The following is a 15,370-nucleotide window of genomic DNA, read 5'->3' as shown; positions in this document are numbered from 1 at the left end:
ATCTCAAATAGGTTCGCAGCTTTGGAAAACTTAAAACAGGTGGATGTTAATAAAGCTTGGGAGACCATTAGAATATAAAAAATTCTGTCTAGGTTGATATGTACTGAAGAAGCATAAGGCATAGTTCGATGAGGGATGCTCAGAATTATTATACCAAAGGAAAGAAGCCAAATTGCAGTGCTTACAGGATCCAACCCCCAAAAATTGGGACAATCAGAACAGTATAAGACTTGAAACCAGCTGGTATTGTATTTCAGGAATAAAAAGAGGGAATATCTGAAAGACAAAAATAATAAGCTTGCAATGAACAGTAAGAACAAGAACATTAGAGACCTGCATAGAGAAATAAATGACTTCAAGAGGGGATACCAACCTAGCAGTAACTTAATAAAGGATGAGACTGGTGATCTGCTTGCAGATTCCCACAACATTTTGAATAGATGGAAGAACTGCTTCTCTCAGTTACTGAATGTACACACGGTCAGTGAAGTTAGGCAGATAGAAACCCATACAGCTGAGCCGTTAGTACCTGATCCTAGTCCTTTTGAGGTTGAAAGTGCTATTACAAAATTGAAAAGGTATAAATCGCCAGGTAGTGATCAAATTCTGACAGAACATATTCAAGCTGGAGGTGTAATATTACGTTCTAAGATCCATAAGCTAATTACTTCTTTTTGACATAAGGAAAAATTTCCTGATCATTGGAAGGAGTCTATTATTGCACTAGGTCAGAAGAAAGGCGATAAAACTGACTAGTAATTTTTGGGGTATATCACTGCTATCAACTTCATACAAAATTTTATCCAATATTCTTCTCTCAAGGTTTAGTCTATGTATACGAGGGTCAGTCAAAACGTTCCCGGAATGGTGGTACAGCACTCTAATGGTAGGGCATACGGCAGCACTTAATCACCTTCAAAGTAGGACCCTTGCGCCCACACGCGCTTTCTCCATCGATCCTGCCATTGTTGGAAGCAGTGGTGGAAGGCTTCTTTTGAAATCTTCTGGAGCTCAGCCGTCGCATTAGATTTGATGCCCTCCATGGTCGCGAATCGTGTCCCACTTGAGGCCCATTTTCAGAATAGGGAACAGCCAAAAGTCACTCGGAGCGAGATCCGGAGAGTACGGTGGTTGAGTGATGACAGGAATGTTTTTCTCGGCGAAGAATTGCCGCACAACAAGCGATATGTGGCTCGGTGCGTTATCGTGATGCAGAAACCGCTGCCCCTGCCTCTTGTCGCGCCGCTTCCTCCGAACCGCATCGCGCAACCTCTGCAAAACGTGCACGTAGAAATGGCCAGTAACAGTACCAACTTCTTGCTCCAACTCCGCGATGGTCATTCTTCGAGCACATCGAATCAGTTGTCGCACTTTTCCAATCATTTCTTCGGTTCTGGATGTCGAAGGTCTTCCAGTGCCCTGGTCATCCTCTAACGTCTCCTGCCCATTCTTAAACCGGGAAAACCAGTCGTAAACTGGGGATTTCTTTAGTGCAGTATCACCGTAAACTTGCTGCAGGGCCGATGGCGTATCTGAAGCAGATTTTCCCAATTTGCACAAGAACTTGATGATCGAACTGCGACATTGCGCCGAATGACCAACACTCACGTCTAATTCAAACGGAACAGTAACGACACTGCACACTGAAACCTATCCAGACCTGTTGCGCCTGCGAGCAGACATGCTGAGCTTCCCACCACAACAGTGTGGGCGCTAACTTATCGCTCGTTCTCCGCCTGCAGGGGAATTCCGGGAACTTTTTGACTGACCTACGTAGATGAAATTATTGGGGATCATCAGTGTGGGTTTTGATGTGACAGATCAACCACTGATAGGATCTTTTGCATTTACCAAATACTGGAGAAAATATGGGAGTACAATGAGGCAGTGCATCGACTATTCAGAAACTTCAAGATAGCCTATGATTCATTTAGGAGGGAAGTATTGTACAGTATTCTCATAGAGTTTGGGATACCCACGAAACTGGTTAGGCTGATTAAAATCTGTTTAAACGGAACGTATGGTGAAGTCCATATAGCTAAACCTTTCTCTGATAATTTTCCTATCCAGAATGTTCGAAAACAAGGAGATGCATTATCATATATATAGGAATTAGATTAATCGTCACACAACAAATATACTCGTTTTTAATATTTTACAATTATACCTTTTTTATACCTTTTATTTCTGCTACATATTTCCGTCGTACAAGACTGTCATCAGGCAGTTAATATAAGAATGCTTTTAGTTATTGAACTGTCGATATGGATCCATACCAGTGCAACATTTCATGTAATAATAGAAGATTTGCCTCAAGTTGATAACTATTACAACGAAATAACTTAATATGTTTTCAGAATATTTGAAGCTGTTAAGTGTGAGAGGTTAAGAATATGTATGTCAAATTAATTCCAAGTTTCCGATGCTACAATGTAGTATTGGATATGTTATTATTTTCCTCAGCCTGTATCACTCGACGCTGAAGTGCAGTTGGAACAGCGTCGAGTGATACGATATAAATCAGTCTGTCACTTCCCAAAAGTCTGTTGGATTCTTTCCTGAGCCCAAGAGGCGTAGTGCAATGACAAGGCTATGGGCTGGACGAGCGGGATTCAATTCCCGCCATAAATAGGATTTTTGTCTGTTTATCACCGCGTCGAGAACGACTCGAATCCACGTACCGTCCTATTCCATTGGTACTGGGAGCCTCCTTCCTGGAAGTAATGTCGCAGGGACGTAAATCTGACCACTCACCTTCATCTAGTGTCGAAATTAAGGATATGTGGCGCTATATTTCCACCCCACATACATCTTCATTATGTATGCGTGCTTCATAAAGTTCTTTTCTATTATGGTCGGTGTCATACGTCTCAGAGTTACATTAAATGAGCTAAGAAATAAAACATGTCAAGAACAGTTTGTAGATTAAGTACTGTTAGCCCAAACCAGCTAGGCTCCAGAACCCCCTCACCACTGACATATCAAAATACCAAGTTCAATGCCTCTCGGTTAATTAATGACATGGTTTCATCGAGAATCTCGTTATAACCGCTTCTGTATTATTTGGGCTACAGCCCGATTTGAGCTTCGTTCTCTCTAAATTCTGGTTGAGTGATCATTCCATCGCCTAATGTTGCGCTTAGCGGAGAACTCCGGAAGGTAGGATGTTATGAATAATTTTCTGATATGGCTCATTCCCTCCACTAATAACCTAAAAATTGACCACTACTGATTCCTTCACATCCTTTATAATTCATTTATAATAATACAGACTTGATGTAATCTGTGCAGTTGGCGGGGGGTTATTAAACATACCAAAATTCCATCCCGCCTGTAGCGATAGTTCGCAGAAAAGCGGTAGGCCTTCTTAGGTGAGAGGTTAATCCATTGTAAAGCGTTTACTTTCTACCTGAATGAAAATTTGTAATTGGGAGGGGTGGGGGTATTTAAAAGTTTCAGCAGCTAGACCATACAGAGCGATTAACGACCTAATGCCTTTATTTCAGGAGGGCCTGAGGTCCTTCCCACTCAGAAGTACCATGTTAACGTAGATCCCATTATCAGTAAATACAGAATATTAGGTGTTTGAAATTCAAGAATTTTTCCTGTGGCGAATCTCAGTTTTACTCCCGACTGGCTCATCAAGATTCGCAACTCACATTTATGGCCACAAGTGATCCTCATGGTTCTGTGTAAACCAATTTTCAACATTGATTCTCTGTAAATGTGTGGTGTTATATGCTCCACAATCAGCCGCCTGGCCCAATAATCCTCAGAGTTTGTCATGTGGCATTTACAATATGTGCAGTTTTTGCAGAATGAACTATCGGGCCTGGTGGAAGTTGTACTTTTGAAAACATGACTGCGTACACATTTTGTACTCAACGGAGCGTCAGTCGTGCAGTGAAAAGAGTATTCGATCATCGGCTCCCAGGTTGGTGGATCTTTCGTTGTGGTCCATTGCCCAGTCAGATCTCGAGAACTGAGCATGAAAGATATAGTGTATCAGCAAAAAGTGGAAACATGAGAGATACGTTGCTGCACCGCATTTGTGTTGCTGCAACCGGTATAAAGAACAATCCTGACGAACTGATAATAGCTCTGCGCCCGATTCACAGACGAGCCAGGATATTTACCAACATTCCGTCAATGATAAATCCGTAATCGTTAAGAATTGGGCCTACATTCATTGGCATTTCAGACAGGGAATGATATCAGGCTCCCAAGTTAGGTCATTAAGTTATAAATCGCCCTGTATAGGCTGATCGGATGATGGACAAATGACGAATTTGAAATAATTTGGAAGGAAGCGTTCGGAACCTAATGAGAGTTATCTTCCGGCATTTGCCTGGATTGACTGAGGAAACCTACGAAAGACCTTAGTCAATATAGCTAGTATTCCGATTGAGATTCGACCCGTACATTTCTGAAATATGAGTCTAGAGCGTTACCACCACAGTCGAAGTATGCATTTCACGAAGAGTACTATCTTCTGGGATATAACGCCATGTAGTCCGTTGAAAGTCAACTGACGTTTCGGAGGGACGTGCCGTAGAGCTGTGCTTGTTATATGTTTCATGCTGGTTTCTTGTTTGGCGTATTTTTCAACCCTAAAGATGGAGACAAAATGTTCCTCCGAAACGTCGGTTGACTTTCAGCGGAGTACACATAGTTAGATCCCAGAAGTGAAAAATCATGCATATGCATTTCTCATCCCCCGTGTTTGTTACATGAACAGCCCGTACTATCATGCTTGATTTTGTCACCCCAGTATTAAAAGTTGCTTCTGTGCTCAACGAATTTAAGCACTACACCATGAAAGCGTATGGGGGAGTAGATGTATAGATCCATATTTCCTTGACTTCGGCACTAGCTGGAGTTGAATGGTCAGCTTCATGCACCTGTCGCTTTACCCCTGGGGAAAGAGCCCCCGGTACCCATTGGATGGGAGGTTGGGTGGATCCCAGAGCCGGTCTGGACGATTTGGAGAAGAGAGAACTCTTGACCGTACCATGACTTGAACTTCCACTCGTCGGTCGTCCAGCCTGTAGCCAGTCGCTATACCGACTACGATGCCCCGGCTCCACCCCTATGTTATATTATAACATTATAAATTATAAATAAACCTCATCATTCTGAAGTCTACATCCTCTGTTAGTTCCGCTTTCCATTTCCTGAAGACACAGACTTAGACCGCAGAGACGTTCCGGTTAAAAATATGGTAGTTACATGCACAACATGTGCGTTGAAGAAGAAAGAATCTGTTTCAGGGAGCGAGTAACATCCATGTGAACAGCATCGTAGTTAGCCTGCACTAGAAGTAGCCATTTCTAACCCGGGTTATGATCCTACCTCCATGAACTCCGTTCACTTTTCGGTTTTTCTAGATCTTACACATACGGTAGGACTCCTTGGGCGAGTGATCAGCTCGTCGCAAGGCCTCTACCTGTAGACAAACAGAAAAACGCACACAAACATCCATGCCCTGAGTGGGATTCGAACTCACGATCCCGGCTTCCGAGCGAGCGAAGACAGTGCATGCCTTAGACCGCTCGGCTACCGTGACCGGCTTTCTTATTAATACTTGTCAAAATATACGGCAGTTAAAACGTTAAGGAATATAAGTCAAATTAATAAATTGAAATTTGCTCGTGCTGTTCAGAGGAGAATAAAATACTGCTATAGATAATTCAAATCACATCCATAAACTGCACCATACATCTCTTAAATCCCGGGTTACCACACATATTGACAAGAATCACTCTCTCTGTCTCTCTCACCCACTGACGGAATTGAGCCCGTCTCGAGAAGCCGCCAGTTGTGCAGTAACTCAAGAACTTCCCAGCGTTTTATGGAACCCGATGGTGCATTACCATGTTCACAAGAGCCCTCCACTGGTCCCTGTCCTGATCTACATCAGTCCAAACCATCCCATCCTATCTCTGTAAGATACATTTTAATATTCTCCATATTCTCCTTCCGGCTGTCCCACCAATATCCTATATGAATTCCTCTTCCTCCATTCGTGCCCTGACCATGTTACTGTGTGGGAACTTGTACTTTTGACAATAAGGTTTTTTGATGTGGCAAAGTTTACTACTCTAACTCCATTATCGTTACTAATTTCGTGTAAACTCTCATTCCCAAATGTCGGTTTGCAGATGTCTTCCCTACCCACTTTGGCATTGAAATGTAACAAAATTTTCATGTGGTATTTAGGGAATTTATCGAATACATGTTGTACACTGTGTTCAGCGTGCAGGCTGATTGGACACTGATTTTACCATCGGCAACTTCCTGCGATGGGCCACTTGCCGCGCGGCCGCTACAGCTTTACTTCTTTCGTTATTTACTAAACAAATATAGTAATTATTGTACTCACCATCACAGAAGATGTTCAGAATGACTGCCCTCTGCTGCGAGACATGTCTGAATTCTTTCAAACAGATTTCGGGAAACTTGCTGCAATTCACGTTGCTGAATGTTATAAATTGTTTCACGGAAATTCTGTTTTAGAGCCTCCAGGTCATGTGGATTGTTGGCATACATAACACTTTTGAGTTTTGCCCACAAATAAAAAAGTGTGGGGTTAGATCTGGGGATCTAGGAGGCCAAGAAACCTTGCTAATAATTCTATCCTCTTAATTGATTCCCCAAACACACCGCGTAATGCTTCGATAGTTTCGTTAGCTGTGTGTGGAGTCGCGCCGACCTGCATAAAATAACCGAATCGTTCTTCGGCAGGTGCCAAATTAACGAAAAATGAATTGGGTATTTCATTAATGTATAGTTGAGCATCAAGAAGTCCTTCATAAAATATCTGACCAGTGATAAGGCTTGCGCTAATCACACACCATACTTCTGTCTTTTGCTCGTAAAGCAGAAGTTGAATTAGGACATGAGAATTTTCACTGCTCCAATGCCTGTTGTTTTGTGAGTTAACATATCCCGAGAGATTATAATTAGCCTCATCTGTGAAAAATGTCAGCTTAGGATCAACAAGTCCGTCATGCACATGATTGATAAACAAATTACGAAACGTCACTCTTTTTCATAATTCACAGGTTTAATTTCAGGTACAGTAATTTTATACGGATGAATATGCAAGTATTTAGTTGCTTTCCACGCACTTCCTACAGAAACACAACTTTGTTGTGCTAGTCGCCGCAAAATTTTTCGAGGAGAATTTTCTAATCTATGACCGATGTTATTAAGTTTCCCTCAGTTAAAACACGATTTCTTTTTAACTGCTGCCTATTAACATACCGTTGGTTCGAACTTCGTTCACTGATCTGGAAATTGTATCTCCAGATGGACATGTGTCGGGAAATTTACGGCGAAATTTTCTCCTCCACGATTTGTTGAGTTTTTTTAACAATCATAAATGAAACTCTTTGTTCAAAATTGTATCTCACACGAGCCATAAAGACACAGAACAGAGCACAATAGATAGAAGCTTCTGTGACACTCGATGGCGTAACAACTGACTCACTGATCAAGTGATCGCCGAATGAATGCCCTTCAGTTTGCGGGGGGATAGCACAGTGTCAGCGGACAGGACGTTCTGAGAAGTTCACTAAACATCTATTAAACCTGCACAAAGAACACTTAGTAGTTTTTCGTAGAACCTGTCCTTCATATCATTAGTTTTATCGTTGGGACATGAACATTCAGAATGATGATATCGTACGACATCCTATTACAAACTCAACTCACTTAACAGCTGATACGATTCTCTTGCGTCCCAAAAAACCTGTACCTAATTCTTGATTCTCATTCTCCTTTCCACAGAGGAATGTATATTCGCATTCTGATTCAGTGCAACCTCCGTCCCGTCTGACCTCCTGTACTCCCACTAAATCTAACTTATATTTTCAGATTTCTTCCGTCACTGCCCATAGCGAAACTACCCTATACATACTTCCAACATTCCAAGTACCGAATCTCATGCCCATTTTCTTTCGCTTAGGTCGTTTATCCAAGGAATCCGTCCAGGTCCGAGGCTTTTTGTGATCTTTCGTAACAAGCTTAATTTTTACTGTGAGTTGTTAGCCCAACTTCCAACCCCCAGGTTGAAGGATCACCCCTTGTCGACTTCCCACGACTGCATATTCATTATATTCGCAGCTACCCCCCATATCTTGAGGCAGTCTCCTCCATCCGCAACTTGTGAACGCGCCGTGCCCTGGTGACAGGGGACCCACCTAACAGTCATATTGGCAAGAATACAAATTAAATTTATATATATGTATCATTAACCTGCTTTCCTTATTTTTAAAGAAGGAAAGTATGCTTATGCGATCCCCATGACATCTGCATGTCTGTAAATCCCCCCATTAAATTTTGCATGCCTGAAGCAATCTTTATGAAACTTGGCATGTATGTCATGGCACCGGAGCGCATCCCTCCTTTCATTGCTAGACAACGACTTGGTAAACAAGTTCACGCAGCAACAAATACACGAAACAATTAAAAAATTGTTGGACACGTGTGTCTGTTGGACTGTCTGTGTATCTCCCTATCATTGCTAGGTAACAACTCGGTAAAGACGTTCTCGTGGCAACGAAGAATTGTTGGAGCCTTTGGTTTCTATACGGTCCATGTCGTATCAAAGGAAAGCAGGCGATTCTCCCCACAATTTTATATTAGACTCAATAGCGGGCACAAATTTGAGTAAAAACTGAATTCAAAATTCAGAACTAATAAGGCGCGTGTTTTCCTCGGCCCTTCGAATACAGGTATCATTGGTTATAATCCCACTCGGAGCATGGATGTGTGTCTTCTTCTATGTTTGTTATTGCCCTGTGTAAATACGCGTAGAAGCTTTGCAACGGACCGATCCCATATCGAGGGGTCCTACAGAATGTCAAATAAAATTCCGGAAACCGCGAGGCGTTGGACGTCATTGGTCTGTTGTGCCACACAAGAAAACAGACATTAACATGCGTTAATTGTTAGAGAAGTGAAGTTCATGGGTAGGCAACGAAGTAAGATACAGTTTCGGTATTTTTAAACTCAGTTCGCAATAGAAGGATGATTAGTCATATTGAAGGAATGGAACGTGAACGATATATGAGTAAAGTGCGCACCAAAGGGAAGAGTTAGTTGATAAATATGGTTGGTGAGTTCCTACTAATTATGTTCATTCGAAGAGAGGAAACGGTCATATCAGGACAAAAGTAAACTGAAGAACATGGATTGTCATTGCCTACTGGGTACGCTCACGAGAACTGAGGAGCGGAACGCATTGAGAAAACGGCCCTATTCAGGGCCATTAGTACCCCTTGGCTGCCTTACAGCCTCGGCCCCAGTGTTCTTTCACATTACGTACCACTCCCCAGTCGACCTTGAAGATGGAGGCAGCATTGGTACCTGCTTACCAGGCTACACTGCGTTATAGCCCAGGAGACGATAACCTTAATATTCGCAACCGTGAGAACCTCAGCTCCCAGATTGTGTTCCGACACACACATGCATGTGTTCGGGTTCTGAAAATGTTGCTGGGTTTGGAATGGAGCATCAGTTACAAATTCATCGATATGATGCGTGTGAAAGTCGGTGGCTAGACTCATTTTCTGAGTAGCCGCAGTTTTAAAGCGAATTCGCAGAATGACGAGCGGAATTGCAGTTTCAGAATAAGCGACGCAGAATATAGCTGTGACGTTTGTGTTACCGAAAATAAACCGGAGATGACACTGCCCTTAGCTTGCGCGGTGCACAATGCGCTCATCGACCTGCACGCTTGTTGGGTTCAGTTGATTCGCGGTCCACGGGTTCATGACGTAGTGCGTGCTAGATAAACTTGGATGAAGCCTAATCTTATTCTACCTTCTGCAGAACTACCCGATAGACTGACATTTACATTAAAACTTAAAGCCGAAAAAGAAATACAGTGTGAGAGTATGCATCTTGCACAGGATTGAATCCAGTAACGGTATCTTGTGAACACGGTGACGGACTTTAGAATTTCAGGTCTTGATCAACTAAGCGACTGTTAGGTGTTCAAGAAAAACTGGGCTTCGTGGAGTTTATCAGTCTGTCCGTTATGAACCTCACTTTGGTCTGAAATCGACCAGGTATACATTATGGATGTGGAACTTCAATTTGAAACTCACATTCGTATGGTACGGCTACTGAAAACTCGTGACTAGCTGAAACCCATAGAGATACATGTATTCCTAATGACCGCTGAGGCTGACTACGTCTGAAGTTGCTAATGCAGTGTTACCAGTTACAGCTTTGTACCATTAAACGAATTTTATTCTAATACTTTATTATTATAATTAAGACTGGACAGTCAACATTTTAAGGTTACTGTCGTGTCAGATGCGAAGCCTTCTGGTTTGGTGAATAGGTGCCAACGTTTCGGAGGAACCAGGTCTCCACATTCAGGGTAGAGATTTTGACACACGTACGTTTCAGGAACAGGAATGCAAGTAAATGAATAGTACTATTATTCAAATGGTCACATCAGTAGAAGATAACTGAAGCTCGAAGCAGGTTGAGAAGAGCAACATTATCAAGAATAGAGAAAATGCATAATTAATGAAAGAATAGTGGGTGGTTAAGAAACAATAATGGAAGAGAAGAAGATAGGGAATTAATTCGAATGGAAAGAAGACCAAAGAAGGGCTGCTAGAGGTCATGACTACGAGAAGAACTGAATGGGGTGGCGTAAAGACTAGCAGAAATGGCAAGGATCCCTAAGCCGTATTAAGCCTATTACCGCTACTGCTGATGGTGCTTCTGCTGCTACTACTACCACCACCACCACCACCAGTACTACTACTGGTGCTGCTATTTTTATATTTCATTTGCATGGAAGAATGCAGCTGGAATAGGCCTTCTTACTATGTGGTGTTGTACTTCAGACGCTTCATTGTTTTTAGAATCAATTACCACAGATCTGCTTTAATTTGGCACTTCGTTTGGGAAGTAAAAATACCCTTTCCTTGGGACGCAACTGTCGCGCATCATCTACGCGTTTGTGTTATAAATAACGGTTTTGAAAGCAGAACGTCAGTGCGTCTCCATGAAGTGTATTTAGTGAAGGTTTTCGTACCGTATTTAGAATGGAACAGTCGCAGAAAGCAACTAACCTCCAAACCGCCGTAGCCTAGGAGATTGGTTGAAACAAAGTCAAGCGTATTTTACTCCGGAGGCGTACAGATATCGTAATTCTGTACATGATTCGGCATGAAGGCCACGTAGCGTGTTACTTCTCAGTACGTAAGGAAACTGCATGTTTCATAGGCCTACTCATCTGTAGCTTTCAGACCGAGCATGTTTCACCATCTGGGATGCGGGTTACAACGCAAGTGTGGCACGTACGCGTACCATCGCCTTAATCCTTATAGTTTGAGAGTTCAGCCTTCTAAAACTCTTCGTTGTTTAGACCTTTAAAAGCGATTGTGTGGATTGAACGATCTTGGAGAAGAGCACCCGGGTCGTAATGTATCCGGTGTGGCTGGCGGTTGCATTTTTACAACGAAGGAAGGCGCCAGTATGATTGACAAATGTTGAGTGATACGCGATACACCATGTCTTTTGAACAATAAGAGGCGCTTTTGGTAGTGAGATCCAGTGTGGCAATAATTTCATGTTTCGACGAATGGACACAATCTCCATACTTTTGAGCCAGTGTTTCCCGGTTTAATTTGGCTCCGGAACCCTTTCACGCTCGAAACATTTTTACTTAACCCCTAATAAAAATGGTATATATTGCGACATTATGACTGAAAGATGGTCCGCTGCTAAGTAACGGCTTGACAAACAAGCGGTCCATACTCAGCAACAGCCCTCTGGGGCTATAGCCGGGCCACTCTGTACGTGAGGGATAAAAATACGGGGACTTGGCCTTCCAGGTTTTGGGAGTCTCGATTCTGAGACCGTAAAATATGTTCGTGAGCCCCGCGGCACTCGGACCAAGGATGACTGCGCCGACTAGGGTGAGTAGCAGTTGTAAACGACGGTCGAATTGTCTCGTCAGAGAGGATGTTAAATAAGGACTATATAGCCTCAGATGTTGAGTTGAAAAAAGAATACTGGTCGTGGGTCTCAAGAGATGTGGCGCCAAGACGAACTGATTGGCGGTAAACAACAAAAAACAAACTCCGTGGTTTTAGTTCGCAAACGAACTCTACCGACCGAGCTGCTGCCGCTTGTCGGCGAAGTTAGTGCCAACTTTAGCGGATAGAGTGTGTCGCGTGGTCAGCGCAACGAATCCTCACTGCCGTTAATTTCTGTTTTCTAGACCGGAGCCGCTATTTCCTTGAAATAGCTCCTCGGTTATCCTCACCAGGCTGAGTGGACCCCGTTCCAGACCTAACATTCCTCAGAAAATCTGGTAGCGCCGGGAATCGAACTCGGACCTCTGGCTCTGTAGCCGGGAACTCTGACCACTAGACCACAGAGGCGGTCATTGGCGGTAAACCATCAGTCATAAAGTAACTCTAACTTAGGCTCACAGACCTGGTCTGGAGAGTCTGTTAAAACACAAGCGGAAGTTAAGGAAACTGTCGAAAGTAACCCGAGGTCCAGCATGTTCCAGCGCTTACACCACATCTTAATAGCACTGATACCTCACTACAGCCTTCTGTCTGTCCCATTTATACGGGTGTCATCACCAAAGAGACCTAGTAAATACCAGGTCAAGTCACATTGCGACTGACGGTCAGTCAGTCAGTAAGTCCTGGTGTCAAGCCCCATCTGTGGCTCACGACCAGATATTTATTGCTGTTTGACAGTTACAGTCTTGTTTTCGTGGGGCGCCCTCCCTGACGATAGGATGGGTATGTATTTTGTATATGGTGCTGGGCCTTGCCAGCGCAATCTTTTTTGGGTCCGAGTCCCTTGGGATTCATGACCATATTTTACTGTCTCAGATTTGAGACTTCCCTTTTCGTCGCCTCCTACGACTCGCAGGGTCATGGTGGATGTATTCAACCCCGCCTCCACATAGGTCTAAATACCAGGTGTTGTGGCATGTCATTTATATACATACTGTACAATGTGGGGGACAGGACAGAACCTTGTGGCATCCTTCTTTGTACATATATCCCTTCGTGTAGACATTGCACCTTCGACGAGACTTTGAATTTCTTTTGACAAAGAAAAGAGAAAATAAGTTTGATTGGACTTATAGAAAATTTTAATTATGATAATTTATAGCAAGCCAAGGTGCCATGTTGTATCAGAGGCTTTTTCAAGATCCAAGAATACAGCAGCCATCTACATGTTATTGTGGAAATTTAATGTAACGTGGTACGTAAGCCTCGTACATTAAGTGTCATGGTGTGGCAGGCACAGAAACCAAACTGGCTTGCATTAACCTGGCATCTTGGGCTGCGCCATAGCTCAAGCGGTTAGTCGCTGGCTTCCCATCCCGGCAGCCCGGGTTCGGTCCCGGGTCTGGTCAAGTGGGATTTGTGGTGGACAAAGTGTCGCTGGAGCAGGTTTTCTTCGAGTACTTCGGTTTCCCTGCCAATCTTCATTCCACCAATTGCTCCACAGTCACCCTCACCTATCATCTGGAGCTGGTACAATAGGCCAGAAGTTATGTCCTATATGTTACCTTAATATTTTAATTCAAGTAAACAATAAATCAAACAAGCCAACGATATACGCACAGAATACATGATGCACGTACTCTTATATTCATCTTACCCATGTTCTCTCATAGTACATTACATTTAAATTAAATCTATTGTCTGTATATTCTCGGATTTACACTTATATATCTCACTCTGTGACTTTATGATAGATATGATAGATATCCAGTTGGATAATGCTTATGTTACGAACCTCTGGTTGTGGCATGGCCAGTTTTGTAAGGCATACCTACAGGGCTTCATTTTATATGTACCTGCCTAATTATGAAACGGACTCCTGTAACAGTTTAAAACCTGTGAATGTTACTAAAAATGCATTTTGCCTCACAGAAAACACACTATCTCCATTACAAAGACATTTCAGTTAACATAGTTTGTGGAAGTAATGGCTGTTATTGTAAGAATTGTATTTAACATTAAAAATACGCCCTCTGGGCTAAATACAGAGTTATTTAATGTTGAATCTGGTAGTTAATATTGTGCCTTAAAGGTTTAAATTCCCTACATTCCTGTGTTTGCCACCTGTGCTTTCCTAGTTTCTTGCTTCACTTATTCTTTGACCCTGAAGGGTGAGGCAGTATGTTCCTTCAAAATGGTATTACGTACCAGAAGATAGTACTCTTGACAGCCACTGCTGCCAGAACTTCAAATCCAACATTCAAACAATTTGCTTCTGTATTTTTAATGCACTGGATGTTCTGGAGCAGATCAGTAGCTTTTAGACAATACCTTGCTTTCTTGTATTGTATGTCCCTTCTGAAAGTAATCGCAGGGCATACATCTAATTGACAGTGTCTGTCGCTTGCTTGCTCTAATCCTCTGTGTCTGATGAGAGTAACTTTGCTTTACAGAATGGTGATCTGTGTATTTCGATTCTGCATCCACCAGTTGATGACCCTCAGAGTGGAGAACTTCCCTGTGAAAGGTGGAATCCTACGCAGAATGTTAGGTACGTTGATGATCATATGTTCCTGACATATTGACTATAAGACCAGTACACTCATAAATATTTTACAGCTGAATATTACTAACTGTTTTCTTTGTTTTCAGAACAATTCTGTTGTCTGTGATATCACTGTTAAATGAGCCCAACACATTCAGTCCTGCGAATGTTGATGCCTCAGTGATGTACAGACGTTGGAGGGATTCAAAAGGAAAAGATAAAGAGTATGAAAACATAATACGGTAGGTAGTGTGAATGAGTTTTAAGATTATAGTCTTCTGGATGTGGTGCCCTATTGTTTGTTAGATTAGTTCCCAGTGCGTGCATCTTGGGGGGAGTGCCTCCTCTGCCATAAAGATGGAGGATACAGGCTCCTCCAAATTGTTACTGTCTACCAGACTCAGGCCACGCCATAGCTCAAGTGGTCAGTCGCTGGCTTCCCACCATGGTGGCCTGGTTCAATCCCGGGTCTGGTCAAGTGGGATTTGTGGTGGACAAAGTGGCGCTGGGGCAGGTTTTCTCTGAGTACTTCGGTTTCCCCTGCCAATCTTCATTCCTCCAGTTGCTCCATAATGACCCTCACCTATCATCTGGGGCTGGTACAATAGGCCAGAAGTGGCTGCATTACCCAGTGGACTCAGTCCCACCACACCCTACAACACCCGCAGCCAAAAAGGGAACACGCATCACAAGACACGATACACACGCCATATAAGAGGAATGACTCCCATAGTGGAGGAACCATGCGCAGGTTTTGAATTGGAACAGATAAGACGAATATCTTAACAAGATTTTAGCATACAAAAAATTTATTATA

At 42.8% G+C, this 15,370-nt stretch overlaps 1 protein-coding gene across 2 annotated transcripts in view; it reads left to right on the top strand.

Moving 5' to 3' along the window:
• LOC111866109 (ubiquitin-conjugating enzyme E2 R2) overlaps positions 1 to 15,370 on the top strand; it is a 44,733-nt gene that overhangs the window by 25,469 nt on the left and 3,894 nt on the right. For both annotated transcript variants that reach the window (XM_023854705.2, XM_023854706.2), the window contains 2 exons: positions 14,462 to 14,559; positions 14,661 to 14,795. In XM_023854705.2, coding sequence (XP_023710473.1) covers positions 14,462 to 14,559; positions 14,661 to 14,795 — 233 coding nt within the window. The remainder of the gene's footprint in view (positions 1 to 14,461; positions 14,560 to 14,660; positions 14,796 to 15,370) is intronic.

This window comes from Cryptotermes secundus, unplaced genomic scaffold (assembly GCF_002891405.2).
Source record: "Cryptotermes secundus unplaced genomic scaffold, Csec_1.0 scaffold318, whole genome shotgun sequence".
Classification (NCBI taxonomy): Eukaryota; Metazoa; Arthropoda; class Insecta; order Blattodea; family Kalotermitidae; genus Cryptotermes; species Cryptotermes secundus.
The sequence above is the reverse complement of the archived record's forward strand: the minus strand, read 5'-3'. Positions and strand labels throughout refer to the sequence as shown.